The 17,004-nt window shown below is 45.4% G+C and overlaps 1 protein-coding gene across 2 annotated transcripts in view; it reads right to left on the reverse strand.

Annotated features, from left to right (window-relative positions):
* The window catches only part of gucy2f (guanylate cyclase 2F, retinal), a 52,726-nt gene that overhangs the window by 6,460 nt on the left and 29,262 nt on the right, over window positions 1–17,004 (reverse strand). For both annotated transcript variants that reach the window (XM_034167973.1, XM_034167974.1), the window contains 4 exons: window positions 14,078–14,226; window positions 13,823–13,986; window positions 13,523–13,715; window positions 8,089–8,263 (listed from right to left, as the gene is read on the reverse strand). In XM_034167973.1, the coding sequence (XP_034023864.1) occupies window positions 8,089–8,263; window positions 13,523–13,715; window positions 13,823–13,986; window positions 14,078–14,226 (681 nt within the window). The remainder of the gene's footprint in view (window positions 1–8,088; window positions 8,264–13,522; window positions 13,716–13,822; window positions 13,987–14,077; window positions 14,227–17,004) is intronic.

Genomic DNA, 17,004 nt, shown 5'->3' on the forward strand with positions numbered 1-17,004 from the left:
TTGTGCTCCTCGCCAGCGGTACCAGATCCGACAGTCGGGGACGGTGATCACCTGGGAATTCGGGACTTGGCGGCTCCAGTATTCACCAGGTTCGGTGGCGGCGGAAATCGTGTGGTTCCGGCTCTTCTCAGGACAGACGTCTTCTATCCTCGAGCCTGCCCACACGTCACCTTTGTGTATTGACTGCTATCATATTCTGAGATTGTCTGTATAATCGTTGTGCACATTCACAACATTAAATTGTTACCTTTTGGCTCATCTATTGACCGTTCATTTGCGCCCCCTGTTGTGGGTCCGTGTCACTACACTTTCCCCAACAGGATATCTCGGCCAATGTCATGGATCCCGAGGGGCGTCAACCATCTGTTGGACAGCCAATGGAAGAGCAGGGTGCACCGGCGTCGGCTGGAGGCGTGATTGGTGGGTTGCAGCACATCCTCACCACCTTTACCGCTCGGATGGACCTGATGACCGAGCAGCACATCATCCTCAATCACAGGATGGAGGCTCTCACCGCCCAGGTGGAAGCGTGCGCTCAGGGCGCTGCTGCAGCTCCTCCTCCTGCCGACCCGGTGCCGAATACAGACGTTCCACTGGTCATTCAACGACCCCCCCCACCATCCCCTGAAGCATACATAAGCCCCCCAGAGCCGTACGGAGGTTGTGTGGAGACGTGCACGGACTTTCTTATGCAGTGTTCGCTCGTCTTTGCACAGCGTCCCGTGATGTACGCGTCTGATGCCAGCAAGGTGGCTTACGTGATTAATTTGCTTCGAGGTGAGGCACGCGCTTGGGCTACAGTGCTTTGGGAACAGAGTTCACGGCTCCTTGCCTCTTATACTGGGTTTGTGAGGGAGCTCAGAACTGTTTTTGATCACCCTAACAGAGGCGAAACCACGTCTACCGTGCTGCTGTCAATGAGACAGGGGCGCCGAAGCGCAGCCGAATATGCAGTCGACTTCCGCATCACGGCTGCGAGATCCGGCTGGAATATGACTGCGCTCCGCGCCGCCTTCATAAACGGACTGTCGTCGGTCCTGAAGGAGCACCTGGTGGCTAAGGAGGAACCGCGGGATTTGGCTGAGCTTATCGATTTGGTTATACGTTTGGACAATCGGTTAGAAGAACGCCGATGGGAGCGAGGCGAAGGGCGCGGTCAGGCACAAGCCGTCCCTCTTCCTCCCGGGTCCGAAAGGGAGCCGGCTTCCCCACGCTCCACAGCCACAGCACTCTGTGTGGCTACAGCACCCCCTGCTGACGTTGTTAGGGAAACGAGTAGGGCCAAAATTAGATCAGATGACAGATTGAGGAGGCTGGTCCACGGGGAGTGCTTTCTCTGCGGCTCGAGGGAGCATCAGCAGAGAGACTGCCCCAAACGGCCAAAACACAAACGCCCGCCCTTAGAAACTGGGCTGAGGGGGGGGGTCAAAACCTTCATGTGGGTCATACTCATCTTTCAACATGACTCCCAGTTACAATCCTGAGTGGGGATTTAACCCTTCAAGCCCCAGCACTGGTGTACATGGGGTCAGAAGGGAATCTGCTGGATAGCAGATGGGCAAGGGAGGTAGGGCTCCCTCTAGTGGCGCTTTCGTCCCCAGTGAAGGTGCGGGCACTAGATGGCACCCTTCTCCCTTTAATCACACACAAGACACTGCCTGTAACCCTGGTAGTGTCTGGGAATCACCGGGAGGAGATTGAGTTTTTTGTAACTCCCTTCCCATGGATGATCAAACACAATCCCCGGATTGATTGGCCGTCTGGGGTTGTGACTCAGTGGAAAGATGGCGGACTCCGTCCATGCATTGATTACAGGGGGCTGAATCAATCAATCAACTTTTTTCTTATATAGCGCCAAATCACAACAAACAGTTGCCCCAAGGCGCTCTATACTGCAAGGCAAGGCCATACAATAATTATGAAAACCCCAACGGTCAAAACGACCCCCTATGAGCAAGCACTTGGCTACAGTGGGAAGGAAAAACTCCCTTTTAACAGGAAGAAACCTCCAGCAGAACCAGGCTCAGGGAGGGGCAGTCTTCTGCTGAGACTGGTTGGGGCTGAGGGAAAGAACCAGGAAAAAGACATGCTGTGAAGGGGGGCAGAGATCGATCACTAATGATTAAATGCAGAGTGATGCATACGGAGCAAAAAGAGAAAGAAACAGTGCATCATGGGAACCCCCCCACAGTCTACGTCTAAAGCAGCATAACCAAGGGATGGTCCAGGGTCACCTGATCCAGCCCTAACTATAAGCCTTAGCGAAAAGGAAAGTTTTAAGCCTAATCTTAAAAGTAGAGAGGGTATCTGTCTCCCTGATCTGAATTGGGAGCTGGTTCCACAGGAGAGGAGCCTGAAAGCTGAAGGCTCTGCCTCCCATTCTACTCTTACAAACCCTAGGAACTACAAGTAAGCCTGCAGTCTGAGAGCGAAGCGCTCTAATGGGGTAATATGGTACTACGAGGTCCCTAAGATAAGATGGGACCTGATTATTCAAAACCTTATAAGTAAGAAGAAGAATTTTAAATTCTATTCTAGAATTAACAGGAAGCCAATGAAGAGAGGCCAACACGGGTGAGATATGCTCTCTCCTGCTAGTCCCCGTCAGTACTCTAGCTGCAGCATTCTGAACCAACTGAAGGCTTTTTAGGGAACTTTTAGGACAACCTGATAATAATGAATTACAATAGTCCAGCCTAGAGGAAATAAATGCATGAATTAATTTTTCAGCATCACTCTGAGACAAGACCTTTCTGATTTTAGAGATATTGCATAAATGCAAAAAGGCAGTCCTACATATTTGTTTAATATGCGCTTTGAATGACATATCCTGATCAAAAATGACTCCAAGATTTCTCACAGTATTACTAGAGATCAGGGAAATGCCATCCAGAGTAACGATCTGGTTAGACACCATGCTTCTAAGATTTGGGGGGCCAAGTACAATAACTTCAGTTTTATCTGAGTTTAAAAGCAGGAAATTAGAGGTCATCCATGTCTTTATGTCTGTAAGCTGTGTCCTCAGGGTTCAGCCCGTGATTGTGTTCCCTGAAGTTACATGTGGAGGATTGCAATTTGCATCAGTTGAACATATTTCAGGTACGAGTGGCATTTTGAAAAAGAACTTCATAAACCTGAAGTCTGCAACAAGTCTATACATTTCTTCTTAATGAAGCAGCAGGACCTTCATGGCCGGGACGATGGTGGGGATCGAACCCACGCGGCTCGCACAATGACATAACAGTTCGCAATCGATACCCTTTACCCCTGTTGGATTCAGTGTTCACGCCCCTGCATGGAGCCCAACTTTTCACCAAATTGGATCTTAGGAATGCGTATCACCTGGTTCGAATCTGGAAGGGAGACGAATGGAAGACGGCATTTAACACCCCATTAGGTCATTTTGAGTACCTGGTCATGCCGTTCGGCCTCACCAACGCCCCCGCGACGTTCCAAGCTTTGGTAAATGACGTCTTGCGGGACTTCCTGCACCGATTCGTCTTCGTATATCTGGATGACATACTCATCTTTTCCCCGGACCCTGAGACTCATGTCCAGCATGTACGTCAGGTCCTGCAGCGGTTGTTGGAGAACCGGCTGTTTGTGAAGGGCGAGAAGTGTGAGTTTCACCGCACCTCTTTGTCCTTCCTGGGTTCATCATCTCCTCCAACTCCGTCGCCCCTGATCCGGCTAAGGTTGCGGCGGTGAGAGACTGGCCCCAACCAACAAGCCGTAGGAAGCTGCAACAGTTCCTCGGCTTTGCAAATTTCTACAGGAGGTTCATTAAGGGCTACAGTCAGGTAGTTAGCCCCCTGACAGTGCTGACCTCTCCAAAAGTCCCCTTCACCTGGTCGGATCGGTGCAAAGCCGCGTTCAAGGAGTTGAAGCGCCGGTTCTCGTCTGCACCAGTTCTGGTGCAGCCCGACCCTAGCCGCCAGTTTGTGGTTGAAGTGGACGCCTCTGACTCAGGGATAGGAGCCGTGCTATCCCAGAGCGGGGAGACTGATAAGGTTCTTCACCCGTGTGCCTACTTTTCTCGCAGGTTGACCCCGGCTGAACGGAACTATGACGTCGGCAACCGAGAACTCCTTGCGGTGAAAGAGGCTCTTGAGGAGTGGAGACACCTGTTGGAGGGAACGTCTGTGCCGTTCACGGTTTTCACTGACCATCGGAACCTGGAGTATATCAGGACCGCCAAGCGGCTGAACCCCAGGCAAGCCCGCTGGTCACTGTTCTTCGGACGTTTTGACTTCCGGATCACCTATCGCCCCGGGACCAAGAACCAGAGATCGGATGCCTTGTCCCGGGTACACGAAGACGAAGTCAAAACTGTGCTGTCGGATCCACCGGAGCCCATCATTCCGGAGTCCGCTATCGTGGCCACCCTCACCTGGGACGTGGAGAAGACCGTCCAGAAGGCCCTGGCACGGAGCCCAGACCCTGGAACTGGTCCGAAGAATCGTCTGTATGTCCCACCAGAGGCCAGAGCTGCAGTCTTGGACTTCTGTCATGGTTCCAAGCTCTCCTGTCATCCGGGGGTGCGAAGGACCATGGCAGTTGTCCGGCAGCGCTTCTGGTGGGCGTCTATGGAAGCCGACGTCCGGGAGTATATCCAGGCCTGCACCACCTGTGCCAGGGGCAAGGCAGACCACAAAAGGTCCCAAGGACTTCTCCAGCCGCTTCCTGTGCCTCATCGCCCCTGGTCCCATATCGGCCTGGATTTCGTCACGGGCCTCCCGCCGTCCCAGGGCAACACCACCATCTTCACGATAGTGGACCGATTCTCCAAGGCGGCCCACTTCGTGGCCCTCCCGAAGCTCCCAACAGCCCAGGAGACAGCAGATCTCCTAGTCCACCATGTCGTCCGTCTGCATGGGATACCTACCGACATCGTCTCTGATCATGGTCCCCAGTTCTCCTCACATGTCTGGAGGAGCTTCTGCTGGGAACTGGGGGCCACTGTGAGCCTCTCGTCCGGGTATCACCCGCAGACCAATGGACAGGCAGAACGGGCCAATCAGGAATTGGAGCAAGCCCTGCGCTGTGTGACGTCTGCACACCCGATGGCCTGGAGTGAACATCTGGCCTGGATCGAGTATACGCATAACAGCCAGGTGTCCTCTGCCACCGGCCTCTCCCCGTTTGAGGTGTGTTTGGGGTATCAGCCCCCATTGTTTCCCGTGGTGGAGGGAGAGGTCGGTGTGCCCTCAGTCCAGGCCCACCTGCGGAAGTGCCGTCGGGTGTGGCGCTCTGCCCGTTCTGCCTTGTTGAAGGCCCGGACGAGGGCGAAGACCCATGCGGACCGCCGGCGATCCCCGGCCCCTGCTTACCAGCCCGGGCAGGAGGTGTGGCTATCCACGAAGGACATCCCCCTCCAGGTGGACTCCCCGAAACTCAAGGACAGGTATATTGGACCACACAGAATCCTCAAAATCCTCAGTCCTGCCGCAGTGAAGCTCCAACTCCCGGCTTGACTGCGGATCCACCCAGTCTTTCATGTGTCAAGGATCAAGCCTCACCACACCTCACCCCTCTGTGCTCCCGGACCGGCACCGCCTCCTGCCCGGATCATCGACGGGGAGCCGGCTTGGACGGTACGCCGGCTCCTGGACGTCCGTCGGATGGGCCAGGGGTTCCAGTATTTGGTGGACTGGGAGGGGTATGGACCCGAAGAACGCTCCTCGGTGAAGAGGAGCTTCATCCTGGATCCGGCCCTCCTGGCCAATTTCTACCGCCGTCACCCGGACAAGCCTGGTCGGGCGCCAGGAGGCGCCCGTTGAGGGGGGGGTCCTGTTGTGTGGGCCGCCAGAAGAGGAGGTACTGCTGGCCCACCACCAGAGGGCGCACTGCCTGAAGTGCGGGCTTCAGGCACGAGAGGGCGCTGCCGCCACGGACACAACCGGGGGTGACAGCTGTCACTCATTATCTCTTGACAGCTGTCACCCATCTACTCTACATCATCTCACTCCATAAAGACCGGACGTCATCTCCACCTCATTGCCGAGATATCATCTACCTGTGAAGGTAATTCTCTGCTGTACTGAAAATTGTGTCATAGTCTGAACTCTTTTTGCAGCCGCTTTCCTGTTGTGTGCCTCATCTGCTGGATTGGCGTTTGGTGTGAACAGCGACGGCTTCGCTTCACACCCAAACCAGATAAGTGGTTAACAGGAGCTGCACGAGTGTGTGATTAGAGGTGGAGGTGACTTCCCACCTTCTGACTGTTTTTGTTACTGGGTGTGCACACACCCACATCTCACTGTTTGTGCTCCTCACCAGCAGTACCAGATCCGACAGTCGGGGACGGTGATCACCTGGGAATTCGGGACTTGGCGGCTCCAGTATTCACCAGGTTCGGTGGCGGCGGAAATCGTGTGGTTCCGGCTCTTCTCAGGACAGACGTCTTCTATCCTCGAGCCTGCCCACACGTCACCTTTGTGTATTGACTGTTATCATATTCTGAGATTGTCTGTATAGTCGTTGTGCACATTCACAACATTAAATTGTTACCTTTTGGCTCATCTATTGACCGTTCATTTGCGCCCCCTGTTGTGGGTCCGTGTCACTACACTTTCCCCAACATTATCACCCCCCCCCCCCCCCCCAAAAAAAATCACTTAATTCTTGGCTGCCTCATAAACATTCCATCAGGTTTTGACAAATCAGATCAAAATTGTGCTTTTTTTAATGCACAGACAGATGGATGAATGAATGCACAGGACTAAAAAACTGTATGTGCCACTATCCACTGGTTTAACAAAAAAGGTAAAACCGCTCAAGGGCTACTGCGTCTGTCACAAATCTGTGTAAAGATGGTACACATTTTCCTCATCCATAAAGTGTTCTTCAGCATGTCTGTTTAGCTGTTATATGGGCAAAAATAAAATAAAATACTTCCTGGTATTGTCTGTTATAATCAATCGGTTTGTTGTTGCTGTGTCCCAAGGTTCTTGAAGTGGAGCAATACAAAATACCATTAATACCATTAATACAGATACAATTGAATAAATGCAGCTGCAACAAATTTTGAGCAAAAGCTCTATAGTGCTTAAATGTTTTTCATTGTCTTGGAAAAATGTCACACCTTTAAAAATGCTAAATACTTATGAAAAGTAGCTTAGGTAGCTTTGCAGTACTACCAAGCCAACCTACAAAAATAGACATTAAGTGAGAAGATCTGATGGAGATAATGTTTTCTGTGTAACGGGGTGTTTAATTAAGTTTGGCTACTCCTGCATCTCTCCTGGTCACTTCAAAGCACTGATTGCATGTAAATTCAGTAAGGTATGTCTTCTATAATACATTCCAAATCTAAGGTACTGTAGATTGGAAGAGTGGATGTGGAGATGTCCTCCGTGAGGAGTATATGGGATGTGGACAGGTCCTGTTGTTTGCAATCTGTCTGTGAGCAGAATGGACTTTATTTAACACAATCATGAGAGAATTTGAAGTGAGTGAGAAACTGCCTGCAGCCGCAGGCTGTAATGAGCATTTTTTCTTTTCTTTTAATTGTTCACATGTGCTGTTTGAGCGGTATAGTTTTACTGCATTGGTATAAAAAGTTCAACAATCCTGTGTAATTTAGCTCAGCAACAATGGAACATGGCAGGAATCATAAATTGGCATCGGGTGGCATCCAGTCATTTTAACTACCATTACGTTGCCTCAGTTTGTGAGAAAACTACTTCCTTTGCTCAATGCAGAAAAAAAATTAAATATGTTTAATTTTTGGCATCAGTTTCACTTCGCCCTTTGCATCCCTCACGGTGTTGTAGTGTTCAGCTGCATCATCTCGGCACTAGGTGGCATCAACGTGGCGTCGTCGTGACGCCACATGAAGCAACTCGAAGCAGGCCCAGTGTGAAAGGGGCTTTAAGGTCAAATTCCAGCAAATATCTGAAACATTTCTTTTAAAGGCTGAAATGCCACATTTGTGATTCATTTCAACTGAGAAATCTTTAGGCTTCAATGTCCTTTTGCACTTTTGACGTGGTTCATGTTAACTGAAAATATTTGTTCCATTTGATGTCATTAATTTGATATTTTTTGAATGATCATCTGCTCAGAATGAGGAAGACTTTGGCTCACCTGAGTGGATTCCTATTCGTATCCTGACGGGCACCTCTGGCATGTGTCTCATATGGAAGGTTCCCACTGAGCTGAGGATGTTCAGGGACATGTTGGCAATCTCAGCTGCGTGTTTGTTGCCGTTTCTCTTGGGAAGACCTGATGCTACCATGTAGGCATCACCAATGGTCTCCACCTGGACAGCATCAGCACATTCACGTCATTAGGGGTGAACCAGAGGGTGAAAACATACCAAGTCTCTTTGCAAATCTGTTTATTTACACTGAAAAAAAAAAAAAAATGCTACTTTGGATCAACTTGAAAAAATTGATGTAATTTGTTACAGCTAATTTTTTTTAGTTTCTCACAATGTATATTTATGATTTTGTAAAGTGATTCCAGCAGATTTAAACTGGAAACCACAATTCTCCATTAGACCAATGTAAATACTTACTTTGAGTCTCTTGCTTGCCTCTACTGGTGGTTGGCTCTCACTGCGGTATTGTATCACTTCCTGTTCTGGAGCACAGCGGTGTTTTGCTGTATCTGTTAGCTGTTTAATCTGCGTAGTTAGATTGATCTAGATAACTAGATAACGATTTGTTTCCCAGTGTAATCTTCACGTGCCTTAATTAAAGCACTCCCTCTGCTGAATCACCTCTAAATTATTTACACATTATTCACTTTGTGTGTTTTTAGGAATCCGCTAGCATAGCACAGCTACTAGCTCTTAGCCGGTTTAGCATGGCGGCTTCTCCTGTCTCTCCCGCACTTTTCTGCTCTGGGTGTGAAATGTTTAGTTATTCCTTGGCCTCCTATAGCAGTAATGGTACTTGTAATAAGTGTAGCTTATTCGTAGCTTTGGAGGCCAGGCTGGGCGAATTGGAGACTCGGCTCTGCACCTTGGAAAATCCTACAGCTAGCCAGGCCCCTGCAGTTGGTGCAGACCAAGGTAGCTTAGCCGCCGTTAGCTGTCCCCCAGCAGATCCCGGCTGCGTGACTGTGAGGAGGAAGCGTAGTCCTAAACAGAAGCCCCCTGTACACCACCAACCCGTTCACATCTCTGTTTTTCCCCACTCGGCGACACACCCGCCGAGGAACAAACTCTGGCGACTTTGTTTTGATAAATGTGAAGTTAGCGACACCAGCAACCATAGTCAATTGTCTTCCGGGGGCCAGAGCAGGCGACATTGAAGGAAATTTGAAACTGCTGGCTAAGGCTAAGCGTAAATTTGGTAAGATTGTAATTCACATCGGCAGTAATGACACCCGGTTACGCCTTTTACTTCAACTAAAATTAACATTGAATCGGTGTGTAACTTTGCAAAAATAATGTCGGACTCTGTAGCTTTCTCTGAGCCCCTCCCCAATCGGACCGGGAGTGACATGTTTAGCCGCATGTTCTCCCTGAATTGCTGGCTGTCTGAGTGGTGTCCAAAAAATGAGGTGGGCTTCATAGATAATTGGCAAAGCTTCTAGGGAAAACCTGGTCTTGTTAGGAGAGACGGCATCCATCCCACTTTGGATGGAGCAGCTCTCATCTCTAGAAATCTGGCCAATTTTATTAAACCCTCCAAATCATGACTATCCAGGGTTGGGACCAGGAAGCAGAGTTGTAGTCTTACACACCTCTCTGCAGCTTCTCTCCCCCTGCCATCACCCCAATACCCCATCCCCGTAGAGACGGTGCCTGCTCCCAGACCACCAACTACCAGTAAAAATCTATTTAAGCATAAAAATTCAAAAAGAAAAAATAATATAGCACCTTCAACTGCACCACAGACTAAAACAGTTAAATGTGGTTTATTAAACATTAGGTCTCTCTCTTCTAAGTCCCTGTTAGTAAATGATATAATAATTGATCAACATATTGATTTATTCTGCTTTACATAAACCTGGTTACAGCAGGATGAATATGTTAGTTTAAATGAGTCAACACCCCCGAGTCACACTAACTGTCAGAATGCTCGTAGCACGGGCCGAGGGGGAGGATTAGCAGCAATCTTCCCCTCCAGCTTATTAATTAATCAAAAACCCAGACAGAGCTTTAATTCATTTGAAAGCTTGACTCTTAGTCTTGTCCATCCAAATTGGAAGTCCCAAAAACCAGTTTTATTTGTTGTTATCTATCATTCACCTGGTCGTTACTGTGAGTTTCTCTGTGAATTTTCAGACCTTTTGTCTGACTTAGTGCTTAGCTCAGATAAGATAATTATAATGGGCAATTTTAACATCCACATAGATGCTGAGAATGACAGCCTCAACACTGCATTTAACCTATTATTAGACTTAATTGGCTTCGCTCAAAATGTAAATGAGTCCACCCACCACTTTAACCATACTTTAGATCTTGTTCTGACTTATGGTATGGAAATTGAAGACTTAACAGTATTCCCTGAAAGCCCCCTTCTGTCTGATCATTTCTTAATAACATTTACATTTACTTTAATGGACTACCCAGCAGTGGGGAATAAGTTTCATTACAGTAGAAGTCTTTCGGAAAGTGCTGTAACTAGGTTTAAGGATATGATTCCTTCTTTGTTATGTTCTCCAATGCCATATACCAACACAGTGCAGAGTAGCTACCTAAACTCTGTGAGTGAGATAGATTATCTCGTCAATAGTTTTACATCCTCACTGAGCACAACTTTGGATGCTGTAGCTCCTCTGAAAAAGAGAGCCTTAAATCAGAAGTGCCTGACTCCATGGTATAACTCACAAACGTGCAGCTTAAAGCAGATAACCCATAAGTTGGAGAGGAAATGGGGTCTCACTAATTTAGAAGATCTTCACTTAACCTGGAAAAAGAGTCTGTTGCTCTATAAAAAAGCTCTCCGTAAAGCTATGACATCTTACTACTCATCACTAATTGAAGAAAATAAGAACCCCAGGTTTCTTTTCAGCACTGTAGCCAGGCTGACAAAGAGTCAGAGCTCTATTGAGCCGAGTATTCCGTTATCTTTGGCTGCTTTCAGTAATGCTGGTATTTGGTTAGACTCTTTCTCTCCGATTGTTCTGTCTGAGTTATTTTCATTAGTTACTTCCTCCAAACCATCAACATGTCTATTAGACCCCATTCCTACCAGGCTGCTCAAGGAAGCCCTACCATTAATTAATACTTCGATCTTAAATATGATCAATCTATCTTTCTTAGTTGGCTATGTACCACAGGCTTTTAAGGTGGCAGTAATTAAACCATTACTTAAAAAGCCATCACTTGACCCAGCTATCTTAGCTAATTATAGGCCAATCTCCAACCTTCCTTTTCTCTCAAAAATTCTTGAAAGGGTAGTTGTAAAACAGCTAACTGATCATCTGCAGAGGAATGGTCTATTTGAAGAGTTTCAGTCAGGTTTTAGAATCCATCATAGTACAGAAACAGCATTAGTGAAGGTTACAAATGATCTTCTTATGGCCTCAGACAGTGGACTCATCTCTGTGCTTGTTCTGTTAGACCTCAGTGCTGTTTTTGGTACTGTTGACCATAACATTTTATTACAGAGTTTAGAGCATGCATAGGTATTAAAGGCACTGCACTGCGGTGGTTTGAATCATATTTATCTAATAGATTACGATTTGTTCATGTAAATGGGGAATCTTCTTCACAGACTAAGGTTAATTATGGAGTTCCACAAGGTTCTGTGCTAGGACCAATTTTATTCACTTTATACATGTTTCCCTTAGGCAGTATTATTAGACAGCATTGCTTAAATTTCTCCCAATTCAGATCAGGGAGACAGACACCCTCTCTACTTTTAAGATTAGGCTTAAAACGTTCCTTTTTGCTAAAGCTTATAGTTAGAGCTGGATCAGGTGACCCTGAACCATCCCTTAGTTATGCTGCTATAGACTTAGACTGCTGGGGGGTTCCCATGATGCACTGAGTGTTTCTTTCTCTTTTTGCTCTGTATGCACCACTCTGCATTTAATCATTAGTGATTGATCTCTGCTTCCCTCCACAGCATGTCTTTTTCCTGGTTCTCTCCCTCAGCCCCAACCAGTCCCAGCAGAAGACTGCCCCTCCCTGAGCCTGGTTCTGCTGGAGGTTTCTTCCTGTTAAAAGGGAGTTTTTCCTTCCCACTGTCGCCAAGTGCTTGCTCACAGGGGGTCGGTTTGACCGTTGGGGTTTTTCCGTAATTATTGTATGGCCTTGCCTTACAATATAAAGCGCCTTGGGGCAACTGTTTGTTGTGATTTGGCGCTATATAAATAAAATTGATTTGATTTGATTTAAATAAGTACTTTGAATGAAGTGTACTGTGTTTCACTTTTTTCAGTGTATAATAATAATAATAATAATAATAATAATAATAATAATAGCAATAAACACAGATCAACCTTTTTATTAAAGTATCACAGGCTTAATCACTGGCACATTTCTACAGTCACCTGTCAGTACTGTCTGTACCACTGCTTGCCTTGAATCAGATAGGATAAGATTAGGATAATCATTTTTTAAATATTTACTTGTACATAATGCACATGGTGAGGTCAGGTCTGGGAGCATGCACTGGTGCTGCTTGTCACAGCATCTACAACACTATGGAATCACCTTTGTTCCTGCATGACAGCCATACATCCCTACCTCTCAGAAATAAGCATCGATCCATCATAGCCAGGTGAAATGTGTATGCTTCCTTGTTTTTTTCCAATTGCTGGAGTCCTTTACACTGAGGCACCCGCATGATGGATCATGCCAAAAACAATGAGCCACATTTCCAAAATGTTGAAGTTGACTTTTGCTTACAATGCAGGTATTACTCCTGATTTTAGTCTCTTTCAGGGTTTGACACAAAGCCTTTTTAGTGGTACCCAAGAATTCTTTGACATGACATAGTACCAAAGTCATCATCACCTCAGCTCACTGGTTAGAGTCCAAGTATCACAACCATGCAATAAGACAAGATGCACCAAGACTCTAAAGACTTGGACTTTTGTTTCGCGATAACACTATGGCCAAATACCTTTGTCAAGTAACCTCATTACTCCATAAATTCTTCACAGATCTCAAAGGTTGAGAACCCAGTGGTCATTCACTCACCATGGCAGTGCTATTTATTTTTGTAATGCATCTCTATTTAATAACAAAGCACTCGAGTCCAAATCAATAGAGGTGAACAAACTTTCAGTGTCAACACATCAGAAATCTGTGTGTGGATAGAAGATCGATTGATCTACACTGAAAAAAGAAAATAGTTGAACCAACTCAAAAAAGCGTTACAATCGGTAAAAGCTGAATGAATTAAGTTGTTTGAATGCAAGTTTGTAAGTTAGAGTTGATCTTCCTTGCTAACTTAAATTCAAACAACTTAATTCATTCAGGTTTTACCGAATTGTAACACTTTTTTAAGTTGGTTCTTTTTTAATATCGCTCACACATTAACCCCACACAGTAAACTCCATTTCCAACCACAGTGATGAAAGTGAAAATGTTTAATGGGACGTGCACTCTGACCTTGTAGACATCGTGGCTACTTAGCACGGCATCAAACAGCGAGTAGAGGTCATTTAGAAGGTCAACCACCTCAATGGGATCACTGAGCGAGGAGATTGTTGTGAAACCCACAATGTCACTGAAGTAGATGGTCACCTGGTCAAAGTACTCCGGCTCCACTGTGGCACCAGTTTTCAGAGCTTCGGCCACAGAACTGAAGGACAGAAGACAGGATGAGAATCAAACAATAAAAGTAACCTGTTGCAGCAAAAAATAAGTCTCATGTTATTGTTAAAATGATATATGTGTGTTCTGACTCACGGCGGCAGCATCTCAGCAAGTAGCTTCTCTGTTCGTTGCTTCTCCACCTCCAGCTCCTCCGTCCTCTCTCTGATTAGGTCCTCCAGGTTGGAGCTGTACTGCTCCAGCATCCTCAGCATTGAATCAATGATGTTAGTCTTCTTTCCTTTGTTGATTATTTTAAACTGTTTTCAGAAAACACAAAGAACACTTTAAAAAAAGTGCCTTTTCTGTCTTCAACATGAGCTTGAAAACTCAGTGGTGTGTGAAATGTACCCTGTCAAAGATCTCGTCAAAGTCCGGTCTGCGTTCTGGTTGTTCGCTCCAGCACTGCTTCATTAGCTGGATGCATTCCAGAGGGGCCTGATCCGGGGCCACGGTGGGACGGCACATAGGAGGCGGCTTCTTCACCTTACGGATAATCTCTGGTGAGAGGGTGGGGCAGATGAGATATGGTAGTCTTGGATAAAACTAGAACAAGCACCAGCACCAGTGGTTAGAAGTAACATTTAAACAAGCTGTTCTTAATGAGCGATTCCCAGTGTTGCCAAATCCTCAGTACAAAAAGTAGCCATTGGCTGTCCTAAACGTCACTAGAAGTCACTATGATGTCAAGGTCTAATTTGCATATTGTTTTCATAATACAATGTCATAACAGATGCTGGATAAAAAAATAATTACGTCGTGGGAGAGACAAAAAAGTGAGTAAAAACACCATGTTTAGAACTACAAATAAACTTGATTCTTGGTTTGTTTATTTATTTTGCTATTAAAATTGGCCATCACTTGTTTTAGATCCCACTCTGAAACAGGGCAGGATCAACTGTGGTGGCATTGAGCGTGCGTGTTCAGAGGAGATTCATACTTTGCATGATTCACACTTTGTACAACCCCAATTCCAATGATGTTTGGACGTTGTGTAGTTCAAAAGCCAGCATCTGTGATGGTATGGGGGTGTGTTAGTGCCCATGGCATGGGCAACTTACACATCTGTGATGGCACCATCAATACTGAAAGGTACATCCAGGTTTTGGAGCAACACATGCTGCCATCCAAGCAACGTCTGTTTCAGGGACGTCCCTGCTTATTTCAGCAAGACAATGCCAAGCCACATTCTGCACATGTTACAACAGTGGCTTTGTAGTAAAAGAGTGCAGGTACTAGACTGACCTGCCTGCAGTCGAGACCTGTCACCCACTGAAAATGTGTGGCACATTATGAAGTGCAAAATACGACAACGGAGACCCCGGACTGTTGAGCAACTGAAGTCGTACATCAAGCAAGAATGGGAAAGAATTCCACCTACAAAGCTTCAACAATTAGTGTCCTCAGTTCCCAAACGCTTATTGAGTGTTGTTAGAAGGAAAGGTGATGTAACACTGTGGTAAACATACCACTGTCCCAGCTTTTTTGAAATGTGTTGCAGGCATCTATTTCAAAATGAGCAAATATTTGCACAAAAATAAAGTTTATCAGTTTGAACATTAAATATTTTGTCTTTGTGGTGTATTCAGTTTTATTTATATTTTACACAACATCCCAACTTCATTGGAATTGGGGTTGTAGATCTCCATCTGCTCTGCTCCCAGTGGTTTGTAGCTGGCGCGGCGCACACTGTGTACTGACCACTTGTGACTGCTTTGGGGTAGTGTTGCTGTGAGGTGAGAACAGAGACCATAGATCACTACGTGCTTTCACTTTTGTGTTGCCAAACACCAGAAATGTCTACGATGACGGCAGGAAAAGTAGCTAGATTTGTCACTTGTCGCTTCTGTGAAAATAAGTCGCCAAGAGGATTTGGAAAGTTGCCAAATTTAGCGAGAAAGTCGCCAAGTTTGCAAACACTAGCAATTCCAATTGTGCTCACGTCTAATCAACTGGATCACGTTTGAACATGTTTTAAATCAGTTGGTGATGTATTGAGGCCCCATTCAGCACAACTCATGATGTCTTCCTTTTGCGAAGCGCTAACAGCATGTCCACATGTCAAATAAACTACATGTGTGTTTCAACCAGAAATGTACATAATTTCTATTTATTTGGTGTCCACTAAACTGTCTATAACTTGTTCGGTGACCTTTGTGAAAGAATGTGCCTCTACTAAACATCCAGCAGGTGGCAGCACCTCTACGGGGTAGTATGATGATGATAGGATAGTGTTTTTGGTTCTGTTCACTTTGTACAGTTATAAAGCTTTGTTTTTAGTTCAACAATATTAAAACAACAATAACAACGGTGCGGCAATAGCTCAGCTGACAGAATGAACCATCTTATGACCGAAGGGTTGGAGGTTTGAATCCAGCTTCCAACCATTTAAAAATCTGCATATTGCCTTTGGGCAAGACACTTAACTCAGCTTGCCTGTGTATGAATGAGGTGGTGATCAGAATGGCAGCCACACTTCTGCAGTGTTGTATAAAATACCGGAAAATCACACTTAAGTAAAAGTACAGATACCCATTAAAAAAATGACTTTGGTAGAAGTTCAAGTCACTGATTGAAATGCTGCTCAACTAAAAGTCTTAAAGTATCTAATATTTATTGTACTTAAGTATGACAAGTAATGTACAACTAAATGTACTCAAGTACTGAAAGTAAAATTACAAGTAAATGTTAATAATCAAAAACGGACTGATTTTTTTTTTTTTTAATATATATTACAAAGTTTATCTAGGCTTGTAAATGACTGGTAGTATTAGTCAAAATACTGAAAATTATGCACATCACACAAAAACACTTCAGAAACAAGGTTTCAAAAACTAAACGAGAGTAGGCTACTCACTGGGTGTTCACAGGAAACAGTTATTTCTTTCTATAAGTATTTATTTATTTTCATTGTTACATGGTTTTATCTTTTCTGTTGTGTTTTGTTTCATTAGGTTCTTTTTGTCTCTTTCTCTAAAATTGTATTCTAACATTATTAGTCTATTATTATTGACTATTATTGTCATTGCTATTATTATTAATATATGAATAAAAAAAATAAAAAAAAATTACAATTGGACTCTTTTACGACAATGAACGCTGAGCCATTAATTATACAGAAAACAACACAAACGTGCTGATGCAAACAGCTTAATGCTAACTTTAACACTGAAAACCCATAGACATGCTAACGCATTAGCATTGCTCCCGTTTTTAACTTAGAAAATACATCTATCAACTGTTTCAGAAGACCATAACAGGTCGGTTTAACATAAAAA

Source organism: Thalassophryne amazonica, chromosome 4, assembly GCF_902500255.1.
Source record: "Thalassophryne amazonica chromosome 4, fThaAma1.1, whole genome shotgun sequence".
NCBI lineage: Eukaryota > Metazoa > Chordata > Actinopteri > Batrachoidiformes > Batrachoididae > Thalassophryne > Thalassophryne amazonica.